The 20,752-nt window shown below is 43.5% G+C and overlaps 1 protein-coding gene across 3 annotated transcripts in view; it reads right to left on the bottom strand.

Annotated features, from left to right (window-relative positions):
- Positions 1 to 20,752, bottom strand: part of LOC139280803 (adiponectin receptor protein 2) — a 128,253-nt gene that overhangs the window by 10,436 nt on the left and 97,065 nt on the right. For 2 of the 3 annotated variants that reach the window (XM_070900513.1, XM_070900514.1), the window contains exons 3-5: positions 18,256 to 18,369; positions 12,047 to 12,218; positions 627 to 813 (exon numbers count right to left, since the gene is read on the bottom strand). In XM_070900513.1, the coding sequence (XP_070756614.1) occupies positions 627 to 813; positions 12,047 to 12,218; positions 18,256 to 18,369 (473 nt within the window). Of the gene's footprint in view, positions 1 to 626; positions 814 to 12,046; positions 12,219 to 18,255; positions 18,370 to 18,728; positions 18,819 to 20,752 lie in introns of those variants that run through there. The other variant, XM_070900515.1, reaches the window with a different exon arrangement.

Raw genomic sequence — 20,752 nt, forward strand, 5'->3', positions numbered from 1 at the left:
TATAATGCACAAGCCTGTACAGAAAGTGTTAGTAGCTGTTTAACCATCAGAATATCATAAACAAGTCTGATCTTGATTTCACTCAGGATAATTTTTATCTTCTGCAGTGATGTTGGAGGGGTGGGGGGGGCGGAAACACAGAAGTTGTAAAGTTTAGTTAAAATTTAGTTCATCGTGCCTGCACATCCAATAAGGGGATTTTATTCGGTATGCAGCATTTACATGACGGGTAACATTTATGCTTCAAAGTTAATACTGGAGAGCTGCGTTGAAAGAACCTATAATACCCAATTACCAATAGAGTTTTAGCCCAGCAGAGCATTGTTCATCGAAATCTAATTTCTATTGTCAGACTTGATTAAATGCAAACTTTATGACAGGATTTTAATGCCCAGTAACTTTTTTTCTTTTCTTGGTGGTGGGGTGAGCTTTTGTTTTGTCAAACACAGCCAAGTTTTCTGCTTTCAATTCAAAGTTGGTTTCAGAAAAGGAAAATGATCTGCAACAGGTTCAAAACATCCTGAATAAATATTCCTCAATAGTACAGTTCTAAAGTGCAACTTAAAACTATCAATACCAAGTTATCAGTTTACTTCTAAATTCTCATTTTACAAATAGTTACTTACTTGGAGAATACACGTGAAACATTTTCTGAATGGCAGTAGAATGTATGAAACAACCAAGAGAAACACAGGCAGAGTATGGCCCCCAGGAAGAACGCCCCAAATACGACTTTCTCCTGCACAGGAGCCACAAAGGATATGTTCGGCCTAAACATGTAGAAAATTCCAAGACCCAGGAAAAAAAGACAACCTAAGAAAGAAAACATTAACATGTATAGTAAACTTACGTAACAAAAACACTCAATGAATGGCACCATATAAGCCATGAATATTTCTTAAAGGAATGATTTAGTTGATTAATATGTTTTGTGATACATTACAAACATTTTAGGAACCAAATTTTGTATTATTTTTATTGAAGCTAACAACATGTTTACTGAATGGAGAGGAGACAGTGGACACAGATTTTTAAACACACCAGCAAAATAAATGGGGGTAACTAAGTGAAATCTTTCTTTAATGATTATACAAAAAGTTCAGGAATTGTGTTAATTATGGATGCATCTATTTGTACTAAATGAAATGCAGCCGTTTCGGTGACTGGTACCCTTGGAGGATAAGCCACACCCTGAAATTCCTCTGGAATGTGCAACTGGAACCACCCTGCCCAAGTTCTGAGTGAATTTCCAATTTGTAATTCGATCCATTTCAACTTCAGAATCCAGAGGATTGATCTTCCCAAAAGTCACCAAGTTCCAGCAGAAGTCCCTTACCGCAACGCGAGTGCATCCCTCCACCAGCTGAAGACCCTTGCCTCAGCACCTGTGCTCCTTCCCTCAGCTGAAGACCCTTGCCCCAGCAAACCCTCCACCAGCTGAAGACCCTTACCCCAGCAATCCCTTTGCCAGCTGAAGACCCTTACCCAAGTGCAAGACCTTAACCCCCCCCTCCCCCACACACACAGATGGGGCATTCTGTGCGGATTGTTAACATCTTTATTAGGTATGAAGTGAATAGTGAGTGTCGTGACTTCTAGATTTCATCCACCCAAACATCATCATCATCATAGGCGGTCCCTCGGAATCGAGGAAGACTTGCTTCCATTCCTGAAGCGAGTTCTTTGGTGGCTGAACAGTCCAATACAAGAGCCACAGATTCTGTCATAGGTGGGACAGATAGTCGTTGAGGGAAGGGGGAGAGTGGGACTGGTTTGCCGCACGCTCTTTCCGCTGCCTGCGCTTGATTTCTGCATGCTCTCAGTGTTGAGGCTCGAGGTGCTCAACACCCACTCAGATGCACTTCCTCCACTTAGGGCAGTCTTGGGCCACTTTATCAGGGAGGCTTTGAGGGTGTCCTTGTAGCGTTTCCGCTGCCCACCTTTGGCTCGTTTGCCGTGAAAGAGCGCAGAGTAGAGCACTTACTTTGGGAGTCTCATGTCTGGCATGTGAACTATGTGGCCTGCCCAGCGGAGCTGATCAAGTGTGGTCAGTGCTTTGGTGCTGGGGATGTTAGCCTGGACGAGAACGCTGATGTTGGTGTGCCTGTCCTCCCAGGGGATTTGTAGGATCTTGGAGACATCATTGGTGATATTTCTCCAGCAACTTGAGATGTCCGCTGTACATGGTTCATGTCTCTGAGCCATACAGGAGGGCAGGTATTACTATAGCCCTGTAGACCATGAGCTTGGTGGCAGTTCGAAGAGCATCTTCAAACACTCTTTTCCTCAGGTGGCCGAAGGCTGCACTGGCGGCGGTTTTGAATCTCGTCATCGATGCCTGCTCTTGTTGATAGGAAGCTCCAGAGATATGGGAAGTGGTCCACGGTGTCCAAGGCTGTGCCGTGGATCTTGATGACTTTGGGGGTGGGGGGGGGCGGGGGAGGACAGGCTGGTGGAGGATCTTTTCGTCTTATGGATGTTTAGCGTAAGGCCTATACTTTCGTACGCCTCAGTAAATATGTCGACTATGTCCTGGAGTTCAACCTCTATGTGCGCGCAGACGGAGGCGTCGTCCGCGTACTGTAGCTCGGCGACAAAGGTTGGGGTGGTCTTGAACCTGGCCTAGAGACGGTGCAGGTTGAACAGATTCCCACTGATTCTGTAGTTTAGTTCCACTCCAGTGGGGAGCTTATTGACTGAGGTGGAGCATGACGGTGAGAAAGATTGAAAAGAGGGTTGGGACGATGACGCAGCCCTGTTTGACCCTGGTCCGGAAGTGGATTAGGTCTGTGATGGATCCGTTGGTAAGGATCATGGCCTGCATGTCGTCGTGAAGGCAGAGGATGGTGACGAACTTTTGGGGGCATCCGAAACGGAGGAGGGCGCTCCATAGACCCTCGCGGTTGACAGTGTCAAAAGCCTTTGTAAGGTCGAAGGAGGACTTGTATATGGGCTGGCATCATTCCCCGCATTTTCCTGCAGCTGTCGCGCTGCAAAAATGTCTGTTGTGCCCCATAGGGGTCGAAATCCGCACTGTGACTCCGGGAAGAGCTCCTTGGCCATGGGAAGAAGACGGTTGGAGGACTCTAGTGACAACTTTCCCAGTGGTTGATAGCAGGGAGATTCCTCTAGTTGCCGCAGTCAGACTTGTCCCTCTTTTTTTTTTTTTTAAAAAGATGACCACGATCACGGAGATCTCAGATCTCCCGGCATGCTCTCCTCCCTCCAGGAGAGAGAGATGAGGTGTATTTGCCCCAATGATGTCCCTTATAATATGCACCAAGCTTGCACGCACCAGGGGATAGGAAGAACGCGATCCATCTTCAAGGGTTCCCTCTCTCCCCTCGTTTCTTTCCCCCCCACCCCCCAAGCTTTCTCTCACTCTGCCGCCCCCGGTGTGGTCCATCCTAGGGTATCGACCTTGGGGAGAGAGAGAGGAGAAGCTTTAACTTTGTCCAGCTGTTTTGAGCTTCTTGCAAAGGTACAATTTAATTATGGGACAATATTAATAATGCCATACCTCGGGCAAGCCTTCTGCATGATGGCGCTGCAGAGAAGACAACTGATTTAACGTCATCGCATGAGGAACCTCAGAGCACGTAAGATGGTGGGCAGGAGGCCTTACCCACGTCGGGTATATCAAGACAGGCGTTCATACCTGCACCCGAATGATGCAGACTGAGAGAAGGCTGCGTTTCCGCAAAGTTGTTGTAACTGAGATCTGTGAGTTAATAAAAGCAGACCTGCAAGCTAGAAGCATCAGGAGGACTGCTTTGTCAGTTGAAGTGAAGGTCACAGCTGCACTTTCATTCGATGCATCTGGCTCATTCCAGGCCACAACTGGGGATGTGTGCACCATTTCTCAACATGCAACACATAGCTGCATTTGGCAGGTGACTGCTGCACTATATGCCCGGAGGAATGAAGACATAAAGTTCCCCATGACCGCCCAGGCAATGCGTGAAAGGGCTGTGAGCTTCTCCAGGATTGCTGGCTTCCCAAAGGAACAGGGCTGCATTGATTATACCCACATTGCCTTGAGAGCACCTTTGGAGGATTCAGAGATGTACAGGAACAGAAAAGGCTTCCACTCTGTTAATATGCAGCTCGTGTGTGTGATGACATGCATTGCATCGTGTCATTTGATGCGAGTTACCCTTGGAGCACCCATGATGCGTTCATCCTATGTAAGAGCACTACATCTGCCATGTTTCAGCAACAGCCAGAAGGGCAGAGCTGGCTGCTGGGAGACAAAGGGTACGGCCTCGCCACCTGGCTCATAACGCCCCGACACGTAACCCCAATGGAAGCTGATCGGGAATACATCATGTTGCACATTGTGATGCGCAGCGTAATAAAGTGGACCATTGGTATCTTGAAACAGCGTTTCCGATGCCTGGACCATTCCAGAAGCTACTTGCAATACTCTCCTGAGATTGTTGGTCAGTTCACTGTTGTGTGTTGCATGCCTTAGCCATCATGAGGCAGCAGCAGCTGGTAGTAGAAGACTCACCTGAGGTGATAGTGGCTGATGATGGGGAAGACATGCAACTACCTTAACCTGGAGCACGACAGGCCGTCGTGCCCCTTTAACGATTTGCTCGAGCATTGTGCTAGCAGCTCAACCATGAACACTTTGCTGCCTGAAGGCTGAGCGGCAACTATTCCAAATGGACCATGTTTACTGTTTGGACCTGTTCAATGTGTTGTTTTAATAATGGAAATGAATCAGTTATAATTTAAAATATATTTTATTCAAAAATTTAACACTTGTTTGTACTTAACTTTAATAAAAATATTTTTGTATCAAACTTTAAAGTTTTTGTTATGTATGGAGAGTCAGACTGAACACTGAGCTCAAAGTGTGTCTTTTATTGCAGGTCTCCAGAGTGCCTCTCCAACCTGTGAGGCCTCCTTAAATACCTGTGCTCCCAAGGGATTATGGAATCTCTTGGGACTCCAGGGGATGAGCCCTCTGGTGGGTGTACAGAGTAAATACAAGTTTACATATATAACAGTTTTCAGTTAGGATCACTTACAAACTTATATAACTTACAAAAAGCTTTTAATTTGAGAACAGTTACAACAGTAACAATTAATAACCTCAGCAGCAAAGAAAGGCTGCAACCATCTCTCCTCCACTTTATTCAAAGACCGCCCACTGCGCTTGGTCTCGTTGACTCCACCCCTGCCCGTAGGCAGTGGCATAGCGTTTCTCGGTACTAAGCTTATTCTTTTGAACATCTCTGGTATTGTGCACTTCTTGATGGGGGACATGGGCAGGTGGTAATGTGCAAGGCCCGGCTTGGGCCTCTTCAGCAGCTGGTCTGGGGATTGGAGTGGGATGGCAGTTGATTCTGTCAATGGCCGCGAGGTCTGGGCATGTTCCCTTATTGCAGCAGCTAACTCCGACATTCCCTCCCTCGTGTGCCCTGACATGTCAACTACCTGCGACATTCCATCCCTAATGTGCCCGGACAGTGTTCCCATTTCTCGAGAGTGTTGTTACTTCTCCCGACACCTCATCACCCACCCCACTGATGGTGTCTAAAGTGATCGGGGAAGGTCAATGCTCTCCCCACTCATTGCCATCATCTGAACCACATTTGTTAGATTCTGCACCTCAGGAGAGCGCTGTCAAGCTCTCCCCTTCCCCTCTTCACTCTGGGTGTGCCTCGCTGGAATCCCCAGCCTCGGACTGTGAGAAATCATGGAATGTCCCAACACTTGTACCACTCAGGAAAGGGCCTGGCACCTCAATGGGCAGCACCTGCACCTCCTCCAGAGTGAGTACAACAGTGGGGGCTTCATCCATCCCCTCCCCCTCTCTCCCATGCTCTTGGTCTGGAAGATGTTCTCCTCTTCAGGCTCGTCCACATCTGAATCATCTTCTGCATTGGCTTCAGTCTCGTCTGGGTTGACCTCAAAGTTCTGCAAAATATAACAGAACAGACAAATGGTTAGCAGCAGAGGAGGGGACAGGGTGGCATGAGTAGACTCTCAGAGCGCAGGCAGCAGGCTCATTTGAAGGACCACAGCGAATTATAGCACATTGCATCAACCGAAGCATAGCTGACGGAGACACCCAATGAACCGAAGCATGGCTAGCCCTTCTAGTACTTAACTCTCTCTCAGCTTGTGCAGTGGTAGTTGCTTTTCTCCAGGCAGGACACGTCAAAGCAGCGACCCTGTCTTCCAAGGGTGCCAGTGGGTTCAGATTTTCCAGGCCTCCTCCTGTTTGAGTTCTTTCCCTTTTGTTGTGTGCCACCTTCCTCTGCAAAGATGAAAATATAACTTTTTAGAGAGGGTGTCTTTCTGTCAGGTGGTACATATACAGATGGCCACATTTACAATTACAATTCCAGTGAATAAATGAAAATATTACTTACACTAACTACTTGACCAAGGTCCTGCTACTTCTTTTTGCACTGGCCTCCAGACCTCAGGGTGGTCACCATTGCACAGTAATCTTCTGCAAGTTGGTTCCAGCGTTTCATTTCTTTTGGTGTCCAGCTCATGCCATCTGGCCTCAATTACAGTAACTAGTGCCTCCACTTCATCCTGTGAGAAATTCTTGGTCCTTAGCCGCATTGCATCTTGTATTGCAGCTCTGATTTTCCCACTGAGAATTAAAATTCTCACAACTGGCTCTTTAAAAATGGCCAAATGCAGACCGGGAGCAGCACTGGGCATGCGCGCCCACAGCAGTCACATAAAAACCATCTTTTTTTCCCCACGCTTGCGCAGAAGGGGGGGCATCATTTTTTCGGCGCAGACATTAGGGTCCACCCTCCAGAAACTAAAGGACAGGCTACGTGCTGCCAATTTCAAAAAATAGAACGGGAAAATTGCTAGTTATTTTTGGGGGATTAGTCGGGACCAAAAAAAAAACGGGCATAACTCTTGCAATATGTCAAAAAACGGCATTGGGAAAATTGAGCCAATGTTTCAGGTTTAACCCTTCATCTGAACTGGAAAAAAAAATTACAGATGAACATTTAAAAAGAAACAAAGGGAAGGGGGAGGAATAAAACCACAGAACAACCTGTAAATTTTTTTTAATCACCATAATCATTTAACTATCTCGTGTCTTTAAAGACATTTGAGACACACACATCAAATAGCAGATGCAGTGGGAGTGAAGGAAGGTCTGAAACGGACACAGGAAAAACTGGTAAATTGGAATAGAATCCAGCAGCTTGAGAAGAAAAAAAACAGGCCGTCACCAAGGGTGCAGAATGCCCTGCCAGCATGGTGTTCCAATGTAGGGTCCCACCCTAGCAGAAGTGATTTGGTAAACAAAATAAGAGATCAAGGGGCCTAGTGACTGAAGGATCTGATGGTGTAGAAGAGATCAAACAGTAATTCAGGGTCAGAGTAGTGGAAAAGGAATCTATGGCTTTTCATTAATTAATCTGTTCTGATGATGGCAGAATCATTATTCTCTTTGCTCCTCGCCCCAAGAAATACCAGGTTAGCTCTTTATTTCAGCTACTAAAGCACAATCATTAACATGGTCTTGTAAATGAAGGTGGAAGATCTCTGCATATTATTTAAGATAACAGTAGCATAGAATAATATGGTTTCGTAGTTAGTTTGCTTTTAAAAGATAATGCATCAATATTATTGAAGAACAGAAAGGGATACAAGTAGAGATGACCATGAAATCAAGGTGCAGTGCTATCAACTACCCATTTTAATTCAGCTCAATTAAACATGGGCTCAAACAGGTTTTTCCAGAGAAAGTCCCTTTTGGCTCGACAGCTTAAATATTCCCCTGATATCTGACTATCAAAAATAGATTAATTAGTTGTTCTCATTTACTGTTCATGGGAGCTTGCTGTACACAGGTTGGCTGCTGCACATGCCTACATAACTATGACTAGGCTTTAATAGTAATTCACTGGTTATGAAGCACTTTGGGGACATCGCAAGGATGTAATAAGATGTTTATATAAATAAAGTTATTTTCTAAAGTGGTGCGACAGTTGATCTGTGCTTCCCACTTGAAAGGGAGAACATAGGCTAGGGTGCTTTCTCCTGCTATTCAGCAACCCCTCTAGGAATTGTGTGAACATAGTGAGGACACTCCAAAAGTACTCCATTGGCTGTAAAGGTCTTTGAGACGTCCGGTGGTCGTGAAAGGCACTATATAAATGTAAGTCTTTCTTTCAAGTGGTCATGTTTCACATGCAAGCCTAGTCAACAGCTATTTGATTGTGAAAGGCAGTGCAGCAGACTTCCACAATATGTTCGCTGTCTAGTAGGATCATTGGAATGCAATCAGGAGTAAGCACCTTTGCTGATTTTTCACTTCCATAGCCCAGGGAGGCAGACTAATTGCAGCTTTTCCAATTGCTTGGTCAGTTGAGATCAGTAGATTTAGAAAAGGGCAGAAAATTAATGTGGGACCCCATGATCTGTATGGGTTAACACAAATCATTAGGCCGTTAGTGGGCAGATCAGCATGTATTCATATGGAGCAGTGACAAGCAGTGGAATTACAAAACCAGGTTATAATAAAATAACTATTGGATTAGGCAATATCCAGTAAGATTTTATGTTTGGTGCAATATGGGTGGAGTTTCTACCTTCCAACTAACAGTAAGATGGACAAGAAGCAATACATCCACTATTCATTCATTCGGGAATGATGCAAAGGACAAAGAGAAAATCAAACAGTTAAAGTAGGCTTAGACTTGCCAAGTATTGTGATATTTCTTTCCCAGTGCCGAGTCTGTAGTCCATGTGGGGTGATCTTGCACTACTCAGGAATACGCAACTCCAGTGTTTTGCTTAAGCTTCAAAGTTTATCAAATTATTAACTCCATATATATGAAGTGAATACCTTGGAACATTATGCAGACTCAAGTGTTCAGTTTTCAATAAGTTTATCAGTTAGTTTTGTGTCGTTCAGCAAACTCTGCCAAAAACGGAGTAGAGACAGACGCAGTTCTTCCATGGGTAATGAAATTTAAATAAACAGCTGCGTATTGGCATAGTACATTTCTTTCTCCCCCACTGCAAATCAACATGACAAATTTTAATATTATAACGTAGATTTTCTACGTAATTCATTCGATCATATTCAAGCATGTTAAGTCAGACTGGTGAGACACATGTACATTGGAAAAAACATACTCTTAAATCTGTTTGAAAATGGAGAGCTGAATTAGGTATTAAATAACTCAGTTTAAGTCTGTTTTACTAGTTACTCTGTTGCTATTAAACTTACAGGATTACATAGGATATACAGCACAGAAACAGGCCATTTGACCCATCCATGCCGGCAATTTTGCTCCACTCAAACCTCCTCCCGTCTTTCTTCGTCTGTCAGCATAACCCCCGATTCCATTCTCGCTCATATGCTTATCTAACCGTCCCTTACATGCATCTATACTATTCGCTTCAACCAATCCCTGCGGTAACAAGTTCCACATTCTCACCACTCTCTGGGCAAAGAAGTTTCTTCTGAATTCCCTACTGGATATCTTGATGACTATCTTATATTGGTGGCCTCTAGTTATGCTCTTCCCCACAAGTGGAAACACTCTCTCTGTATCTACTCCATCAAAATCTTTCATAATTTAAAGGCTTCTATTAGGTCATCCATCTGCCTTATCTTTGAGACCCAGCCTGCATCCTTTCCTGATAGATATGCCCTCGTATTTCTGGCATCATTATAAATTTTCTTTGCACCCCCTCCAGTGCCTCTATCTCCACTATATAATATTGCAACCAGAATTGTGCGCAGTACGGAAGTGGTCTAACCAAGGTTCGATATAAGTTTATCATAACTTTACAACTTTTCAATTCTATCCTTCGAGAAATAAACCCTAGTGATTGGTTTGCTTTTTCATAGCCTTGTTAACCTGTGTCGCTACTTTTAATGATTTGTGTATTTGTACTCCAAGATCCCTTTGCTCTTCTACTCCACCCAGACTCGCATCCTACCAAAATGTAATACCTCACATTTATCAGTGTTGAACTTGATTTGCCAATTATATGCCCATTCCGTAAGTTTATTAATGTCTTCCTGTAATTTGTTGCAGTCTTCCTCAGTATTGACTATCCCCCCAATTTGGTGTCATCCGCAAATTAAGGAATTGCGTTTCTGATTCCAAAGTCTAAATCATTAATATAAATTGTGACCAGCAGCGCTCCCAGCACTGATCCTTGTGGACCACTTCCCACCTTCTGCCACCTTTACCCCTACTCTCTGCTTTGTCTTGAAGCTAGCTATCTATTCTGCTACTTGTCCCCCAACTCTGCATTCTTTGACCTTATTCATTCGTCTATTATCAAAGTACCTTATCAAAGGCCTTTTGAAATTCTAGATAAATTACATCAGCTGCATTACCCTCATCTACTGTTACCTTCTATTCTGTTTACAGTTCACCTGCAGAATCTGAAGCTAGATATTTTGATTATTAAATGTGAAATGGTAAAAATATCCTGATTTCAGGTTTTCTATCAATGGCTCAGCAAGTTTATCCAAGAAATAGCTGACCCATACAGACCAGTATGATCTTAGGCTTATGCTGAATTAGCTGATCTCAGCAGAGACAGCAGTACAGCTGCAACGCCTTTGGAGTTGGCGGGGGCAGGAATGGGATGGAGACAAAAAGGAGAAAACAGGGTTCCTGTTCCTGATAGTTATCCAACTGGAAGTGGATGTGCGTTGACATCTGGCGAGGGCAGGTGGGATTTGCTCTGCAGACTTACTTTCTCGTTTTCCTCGACCAACTGCTGTATGTGTGGACAACAGTGGGCTTGATTGTAATGCATCTCAATGTTGAACAGCCTGATGACAAGGCACTGCAGAGTAATACCATTCATAGAGCCATAACCTGGCAAAGTGTCAATACCCTCAGAAGATGGATTGAGAAAAGTCTCAATCTTCCCCCCCACCCCACAAGTTTGAGTTAATTGCTTTATTATCTTGCAATTCATGAAACAAGAGTGCCAAAAGGCTCATTTAGTTTAGTGAAAAAGAGAAGTACACTTGACGACCTTCTCCACCCCTTTCAGACCTCAGCCACGATGAGGATGAGGAACATGCGAATGAGGAGGGCACAATGATGAAACCGTTTATAGGGTATTGTTGGATCTCTCCTAGCAGCTGGCTCAGGGATAACACTGGACATTGACAAATGCTTGTTATGTATAGCTTGGGAAGAACAAGGATTTATCCTTCCTCATTAAAATGAGAAGAGAGAGAACTTTTAGTTTACCAAGTGTTTTTCATATTGTCAGGAGATCACAAATTGCTTCATAGCCAATGAATTACTTTTGAAATGTAGTACTGTTGTTCTGTAGGCAAACATGGCAGCCACTTTGTGCACAGAAAAAAGTGCCATTATCAGCAATGATATAAAATAGCCAGTTAATCATTTTTTGCTGGTTTTGTTTGAGACATGAATGTTGGGTAGGACACTGGGCAAACTTGCCTGCTCCTCTTTGAATAGTGCTGTGTGATCTTGTGTGTCTCGGTTTGTCTAATCCAAAAGATGGCACTTCTGACAATGCAGAACTCCCTCAGTATTGCAATGAAATGTCAGCCTAGATTATACGATCAAGTCCAGGATAGGGCTTCAACCAAAACCTTTTGAGGTGAGTGTGCTACCACTGAGCCAAGCTGGCAATTTAAGAACCATGTTAGTTTACAGCACAAAAGGAGGCCATTCTGTCCATTGTGCCTGCTCTTTATTGTAACCAACAAAACTAATCCCACTGCCTGCTCATAACCTTTGGTGCATTGGAGGAAAATAATTAACACAGTCAGTACTGAAATGTTCCCCACTCAGACGCCTCTAAACTGGCATCCAAGGCTAGAAGGGATGTCCATCTTTAGAGTCTTTTGCTCATGCTGTTGGAGCTGGGAGGCAAGACCCAAAATGATTCCATATGAGATTAAAACATTTACCTAAACAGACCAAATCCAACAAACTGCCAACAACCACTCATTATATTCTGCCACTTGCAAGATTACTAACTAGTGGTTAGTAGATTACTGCTGAGTCAGCTGCTTTGCAGTATACTGTACCTATGAGATGTGTCCAAATGTTCAAGGTTTCTGTGTGGATCCTAAAAATACTTCTTAAGCAGGCACGAAAAGATGGCATAGGTGGCCTGTGACCGTGCAGGAGGTAATCATTGTCCTTCAGCCAATCAGGAAGCACATCATGGGGGATGACACGCCATCGCCCCTCCCACACCTGTAACAGGAACAGCTTTAACAAACAGCACTATAAAAAGTTTCCTTTAGTACTTCTAGCCTATTTTCCAAGTATTAATTGAGATTATATGGGTAATTTTCAATTAAACTGCTGGAGCAGATCGACCACCTGTTTACAGAACCTACCTGATTTTAGATCTACTGAAATCAAAGGAATGAAAATCTGGCAAATTCTATAAGGGGCAGGCAATCCCCTCCACCAGGTTATCACCCCGGTGACAAAGTTAAAAATTACCTCCGTCAAAAAAAGCAACATTTTCTGGTCAGTTGTTGGGTCAGTCTAAAAATCGGCATTAAAACAATTCAGAGTGAACACTGGAGCCTGAACTTCAGCAGTAAGTTGCAAACTCTGCTCTACATTTTAAGCACATACAAACAAAAATATGTTATCAATTCAAAGCTTTACAGACAAACTGGGTACCACATTACCTTCAACCAAATCAACAGCATTTTCTGCACAAATCAGAGAAATTTGCAAATATAAAGTGTAACATATGCATTCAAAACTAATGTTAAAACATCTCAGTAGCTACTTTAAGGAAGCTTGGGAGCTCATTTCTTACATGGTGAAATATGTGCACTTCCACTTATTGGTTGAAGATGAAAGAAAACATTCAGATCCTTTCTCCCTAATGCTGCAATTCTGAATTTCTGCCACTATTAGCCCGGCAAACTACGTAAATGGAGCTGTATCTGATCGTCAATGGAAGGGAGAATGCAAGTGTAGGAGATGGGATAATGGAACAATTGTTGAGACAGCTGTAGAAAAGGAATTGATTCTGAAAAAATGAGCAGATAAATCACCAGGCCCTGATGATATGCACCCTAGACCATTGAGGGAGAGGCGATAGCAGAGACTCTTGCCACAATTTTTCAAACCTCCTTAATTTGCAAATTGTGTCATTGGGACTGGAGAGCACTAATGTAACACATTTGTTCAAGGAGGGACAGTAGGATAAACCACAGAACTTATAGACCAAGTCAATCAGCTTTAAGCAATCCCTCAATTAATAATTTGCTAAAATTAGTGAACATTTAGAAAGGCATAGATTAATCAGTCTCGTTACGAAAGGCTGCACAGATGTTCGTGCAGATAATCACAGGGCATGTGCATTACCCAACAGTTGCGGCTGGCGCCATGAACTGAAGGTCACTGGGTCTGTTGTTGGGGGAAGTGGGGGGTGGGCGACGAGCCGGAAGGGGGGAGGGGGTGGGCGACGAGCCAGAAGGGGGGAAGGGGGTGTGATTGGCAATGAGCCGGAAGGGAGATTTAATGGCCGAGGACCAGGGGGGTGCGATGGGTGAGGACCGGGGGCGATGGAGGACAAGTGAAGGAGAATTGGAGGGGAGAGGGAGAAGAGTCAAGGGCAGGACGGGGTAGGGAGAAGATCCAGGGTTGGGGGACGAGGGGGAAGACAGGATAAGAGCACAGTAGGAGAAAAGAGGGGGCAGGGAGAGGTGATCAGAGGGGGATGGGAAACAGGGGATCAGAGGGAAGTGTAGAGGTGGTCAGGAACTCTGAGGGGGGGGTGTTAAAGAGCACAGAGGGAATGGGGCAAGAGTGTGATCCATGTCTGGGTGGGTGAGAGGAGCTGGAATGAGGGAGAGAACATAATCCAGATGTTAAAATGGTTCATATTCTTCCAACCCCACCCCCTTTAAACCCACATCATGTTCTTCCTCCTGTTTCCCCAAGACTTGCTTGATTTCTCTGCAAGTGACATGACATAATTGGACTAGACGAAATCCGGAAGTCATGACACGGTCACTTCATACCTAATAAACTTGTTAACATTCCACACACTATGCCCCATCTATGTGAGGGTGGGTATTTCGGCTGGAGAGAAGATCAGGAATCTGGGGTGGAGCAGAGGGAAGAAAGGTTTTAACCCGCGAGGGTTAGCCCCGACTATTCTATGCGTATTCTGTCTGCTGCCTGGCAGTCGGAATGGTTCGAATTACACTTTGCAAAATACTTTATTACTTCGACAGGCAGGATCTAATTACACATTCCAGGTAAACTGCTGAGTGTTTCTTGCCCTCCAACGGAACCGATCAGAAATCAGGTCTTGTCCTCCAATGTGACCAATCAAAAATGTGGTGTTGGAAATAAACACGAGCTTTAATCTTAGAGGGATCTCGGCATTTTCTATAATGAATTAGTGAAGTGAGTAAGCAGAGTTTGATTCTTGCAAGAGTTTAGTGGTCAGACTAACATCTACATTTTTAACAGACAAGAATGGCATGATGGGAAACCCTCATGGAGTGCAATATATAGGCCATTATGGATCCTCCCTATACCTACATTGATACGCCTATCCTCCCAGGGGAGTCGCAGGATTATGCGGAGACATCATTGTTGGACAGATCATGGTATTACTAATGACAATGCCTGCTGTGAATCCAAGTAAAAATTGCTCCCACACCCAATTTCTACTTTGGTAGAATGACATTTTGGGTACGTAATACAGTATATAGAATTAACCACCACTTACATTTGGTTACACTGTTTTAACAGAGTTAAGCAACTCAAAAGTTTTTAATCAATAGTTGCACCCCATTTTAGTTAAAGAAGTTTTGACTTTACTCATTCCTATTGGGTTGCCTGGGAAGAAAAGTCTGCCAATAAACTGAGAGGGGTATAAATTATTATCCTTGGGTTTCTACGATTCAATGATTGAGCTTGCAGTCAATTTATCAGTTCCCTCCTGGTACTGCGACAGTGTTGTGGCTATCTACTGGTCATGCCAAAACAAGTCCAAATATTTATGAACACTTGCACAGTGTGTAGACGAGAAAACAAGTACATGTCGGTTTAGTTATAAAAGTCAGGATTACACAAAGAAACAAATTTAGTTGGTAGTTCTTTTAACTTTAGGTATGTTACTTCACCACAAATTAAATACTTAAAAAAATAGTTCTTATCCAGTGGTATAACTAACTCATTTTGGTAGATTTCAATGTGTACTCCTGGAAGACACAAAAGAGCAGTAATAGACTATTTTACTTTGGAACCAGTGAGTTACATATACAGGAATTAAATAGAATTGGACTCATCTTGCTATGACTGTTGAGTGAATTTGAAACTGGGTGAACTTGAAACCATTGCAGTACAAGGAGTAAACTGACACCACCAACTTGGCTGAAAGCCTAAAGACAAGTAATTTATACGTTTCACTAAGTTTACTATTTGCCGTTACAAATTATTGATCAAAAACATTACTTTAAGTACATCTAAATGCAACTAGTATTTAAAAAAGTGCATCCGATACAGCAGCACTTTTTTTTTTAAACAAAAAAGGAATAATTGGACATGGATTCATTTATGGACAGATAAAATATTGGGCTACAGGAACTGTTTAACACTTAGATTGCCACTTTACAGGCATTTTTATTAAAACATGTAATCAGATTCTAGTTATTGCAGTGAATAGTCATTGTGACAACATACAAAAAGAGGCTTGTTCATAGAAATGTAGACACAGGAAATTCAATTGGTGATGCAATTTAATGTGATCTGTTGTAAATACTGAAAAATTGCAGCTGTTGTTTCCTTCTCTCCCAAATATTATTTTCCCTTGGTACAACTGGAACAAAATGCAACCATGTGCATTATCTTGGCAGGCTTTCTAGAAGTGAGTGAGCGAAGAAAAGTTTGGGACAGAACAAACTTTTTTTTTTTTAGTTCAATTGGATCCATACAAGACTTGATTGGCTGCTTTATGTATGGAACAGTCAAACAGCTGTGTGGAACCTAGCCAACAGAATAGGGGGAAGTGAAGCTAGAACAGCCAAATATACACATCTAAAAATATTTTCTGGTTATGCAGTTCGCCACCATCCACCTCAACAGTCCCACAGCCCAAACTGTCAATGCAGCACCTTGTCACCCCACCAGCCAGACTTCCCTCCCAGCAGGTTCAAATCACCCGATAGCCTTGACCACAGCTGCCAGTCCAACTTCCCCACCCCACGCTCCAGCCAGACTCAGGACACCCATCATCAGGCTACCAAGTACACTCTAGCATCTATGAAGCGGCCTTCACAAAGACCATCCATGCTGGTACCTCTGCCACTTCCTCCCCTTCCCAGACACCAACCACCTCCAGGCTCGCACCCCAGACCAATAATCCCATCTTATTGCAGTTTCTCACTCCCATCCCTTTTCCAAGTTCATCTTGTCCACACTAAACATTTCCTGCTCCCTCAATCACCTCTCCAGTCAACTTCCCTTCCCAGCCGCTATGCTCAGCTGATGTAGACAATTGTTCCCTCTTTTCAGGCACTGTCTGCCTCACCCTCTTCGCACCTCTCCAACCACTGTTCCATTAATATCTCCCTTTCCTCTCCAAGGTCCTCAAACATATCACTGCCTCCCATTTCTGTGCCCATCATCCCTGAAACTTCTGTTCAAATCCCTCCAGTCCAGCTTCTGTCCTTCTCATTGCACCAAAACAGCCCTGACCAAAATCACAGACAACATCCTCCGGTGAACTACCCCTCCTTGTTCTCCTCCACTTCAGCTTCATGGGACAATCCTTGCATTGTTCCCTTCCTGCTTATCTGAACACAACCATCACATCTCCAGTAGTAACTTAGAGTCCGCAAATGTCGCTTCTGGGATCCGATAAGGATTTATATTAGGCTCGCTCCTCTTATTTAACTACATGGTGTTTTTTGGCAACATTATTCACAAGCATGGACTGGATGTCAGGTGCTGATGATACCTAGCTCCACCTCTCCACCATTTTTCTCAACACCTTGACTGCCTCAGACTGCTTGTCCAACATCAAGTCATGGACAAGTCATGACTAGCATCAGTGACAAAATACATAAAACTCATCTATTTTCTGCGAAATTGATTTTCCTGGAAATTTCTACAGCAGTTATAAAGTAGAATCCAAAATTAGTGCTTCAATGTTTAAAATCAAATTTACTGTTAGGAGTACACAAAGAAATGTAAAGTAACAAGTATTTTACAAAAGTAATACCAGTGAAAGGTAAATTTAGAATATATATTGGTCTTGAAACAAATAGATTCATTAGAAGTCAAGAACATTTCATGAAAGCAATTACATAAAACTTTTATAGAAACATAGAAAATAGGTGCAGGGGTAGGCCATTCGGCCCCTCGAGCCTGCACCGCCATTCAATGAGTTCATGACTGAACATGCAACTTCAGTACCCCATTCCTGCTTTCTCGCCATACCCCTTGATCCCCCTAGTAGTAAGGACGACATCTAACTCCTTTTTTAATATATTTAGTGAATTGGCCTCAACAACTTTCTGTGGTAGAGAATTCCACAGGTTCACCACTCTCTGGGTGAAGAAGTTTCTCCTCATCTCGGTCCTAAATGGCTTACCCTTTATCCTTACACTGTGACCCCTGGTTCTGGACTTCCCCAACATTAATAAGAACATAAGAATTAGGAACAGGAGTAGGCCACCTAGCCCCTCGAGCCTGCTCCGCCATTCAACAAGATCATGGCTGATCTGGCCCTGGACTCGGCTCCAATTACCTGCCTGCTTCCCATAATCCTTAATTCCCTTATTGGTTAAAAATCTATCTGTGATTTGAATATATTCAATGAGCTAGCCTCAACTGCTTCCTTGGGCAGAGAATTCCACAGATTCACAACTCTCTGGGAGAAGAAATTCCTTCTCAACTCTTAAATTGGCTCCCCCATATTTTGAGGCTGTGCCCCCGAGTTCTAGTCTCCCCAACCAGTGGAAACAACCTCTCTGCCTCTATCCTGTCTATCCCCCTTCATTATTTTAATGTTTCTATAAGATCATCCCTCATCCTTCTGAACTCCAACGAGTAAAGACCCAGTCTACTCAATCTATCATCATAAGGTAACCCCCTCATCTCCAGAATCAGCCTAGTGAATCATCTCTGTACCCCTTCCAAAGCTCGTATATCCTTCCTTAAGTAAGGTGATCAAAACTGAAGACAACAATTATTCTTTCAGAATAACAGAATTTACATGCAATAGTCTTTACTCAGATTAACTTACCTTGTGGACAAACTCCTCCATCTTTTCCATGGCATGATGGGCCTGTAGCAGTGGTGCAATGCTCATAAACCCCTCCTCTTCAACTGTTTCAGTTTCTTCGGATTCTGTGTTATTCTGAAAGACAACAGCATATATATTTTTTTTAATTAATAAAAGCCTGGTTTCTAGCCAGTTCTTAGCAATGTTAAATATCTATGCATTCATTGTTCAGCCTATTAGATTACAGGTTTTCCCCCACTCCTTTAAAATCTCTATTATTCCTCAAATTCACAATGAAGACTCCTTGTGTATATATAGTCATAACTTCTACTTCAACTGCTTTTCACCCAATACAATCATTTGTCCTAATTGTGGACTCGAGGCAAGACAGTCACAGCAATATACAGGGTATTGCTTACAAAAAAAGTGGATGCGCCTTAAATAGCATTAATTATTAATAGTGAGTTTGGAAAATTTATAGGAGCAGCAATTACTTTTAAAGATCAGGTTTCCCTTGGACGCCAAGCTTAAACAATAGTTTGCATTCATGCAGTTTCAAATGAACACAGCCACCTCCACAAATATCAATATAACCTACTCAGCAGGTCAGGCAGTATGACCTTTCATCAACCCAAAACATTAACATTGTTTCTCTCTCCACAGGTGCTGCCTGACCTGAGTATTTTCAGCATTTTCTGTTTTTTTCAGATTTCCAACATCCACAGTATTTTGCTTTTGCTTCAATATACTTTACATTTTTTAAGGCTCCATTAATAAAAGACACTGGATAAACATCTATTTTCAATATTTATTAAAGCACACTTCTCATATCTCCCAACTACAGTGATGAATGGACAATCGTGGTGATTGAGAGATTGTCTTCAATCATCCCATTGGCTTTGTGGGCAATTCACATCACAGCAGTTCTAATGACTTCTGCCAGGCCAAAACACCACCAGAATGATGCTTGGCTGTGCATCTTTCTTGGAATGCTGCTGGTTATACAATGCACAGACTTGCATGGGATTCCTCATCAGACCTGCTGCTAGTGGTGTGCTTCTTGGTTGAATCATTCATAACCACAGATCTGAACCTAGAAAAAAATAATTTGCACACTCTCGGGACCAAGGGTAGTTTCCTAGCAAAGGAAATAGTTGGGCCAAGCTCTGTGTTCATCTGGAGCAGGCTTCACAAGTTCATCCAACAGAAACCAACGTGAACAATTGTCACACGTCAAAGATTTATTGGGCTCAAAATTGGTCCACCCGTTTTTTTCCGGCGCTCTCACGGGAGACGTGCCGACTTTCTGCGTGCAAAACTGCTCCAAAAAAAAAAAAAACAGTCCCCACTTTGGACACTGTCCGGCCTCTCCCAGGACTTCGCGCAGCGTGACAGCTGTGAAGCGGTTCCCGTGGATATGGGGAAATAATTTGCCAATTTCATATATAAAAGATTTCCATCCGGCCTCCAAGTCCAACATCAAAAAGAGGAGCGGCAGCTCGGGGCGGGTGTTGTTGGGAGGGGCAGCAACAATGTCACTGGGCCTGAGAGCCAGCCGCCCGTTCACCGGTGTTTGTGCCCCAGATCTGTGGCAGCTTTCAGCCTGTTTTGCTTTGGTTGATATCTGCGCTGTTTGGAGGAATCGGCTTTCGTGGGTACCCAAGTGCTTTATCGCCTATAGGGATCTGTGTAAAGACAGCAATCGGCCTTCCCCTGTCGTCTTTCTTATTATCCATAGTCTTAAAAAAAATAATAAACTTGATGAACACAGGACACAGCATGAGTTGCAACCCCTCGCCGGGAACGATGCCGGACCAGGGAAGTTGCCGCACCAAAGTTACGGATTTGAAGTTCAACCTGTATTACAATGGCCCAGGTTCATGGTCAGTATGACGGCGTACTTTGAAATGGACCGCAAGTTCGGAATTTCCGTATGCGCTTGCACTAAATCCCAAACGTGCGAGCTTTCAAGTACTGACTTGACAGATGATCCGCACCGACGGGGAGATCCTTATTGCTGGTGCATAGTTGGGCTAATTGCCCACCTGAACATTAAATTACATTCGTTAGATATATTCAAAAGGGAGTTAGATGTGACCCTTACAGCTAAAGGGATCAAGGGGTATGAAGAGAAAGCAGGAATGGGGTACTGAAGCTGCATGATCATATTCAATGGTGGTGCAGGCTCAAAGGGCCAAATGGCCTACTCCTGCACCTATTTTCTATGTTTCTATGTTTTAAGTAATGAAACACCTCTTCGGTTTTCTGATTGGAGCACCAACCCACATAATAACAGGTACACTTCCGCATATGGTGCACAAGAAATAGAAGGAGGAGTAGGCCATTTGACCTCTCGAGCCTGCTCACCATTTAATAAGATCACGGTTGATCTGATCATGGACTCAGTTCCACTTCCCTGCCCGCTCCCCAAAATCCTTTATTCCTTTATCACTCAAACATCTATGTCCGCCTTAAATATATTCAATGACCCAGCCTCCACAGCTCTCTGGGGCAGAGA

Source organism: Pristiophorus japonicus, chromosome 15 (genome assembly GCF_044704955.1).
Source record: "Pristiophorus japonicus isolate sPriJap1 chromosome 15, sPriJap1.hap1, whole genome shotgun sequence".
Lineage (NCBI taxonomy): Eukaryota > Metazoa > Chordata > Chondrichthyes > Pristiophoridae > Pristiophorus > Pristiophorus japonicus.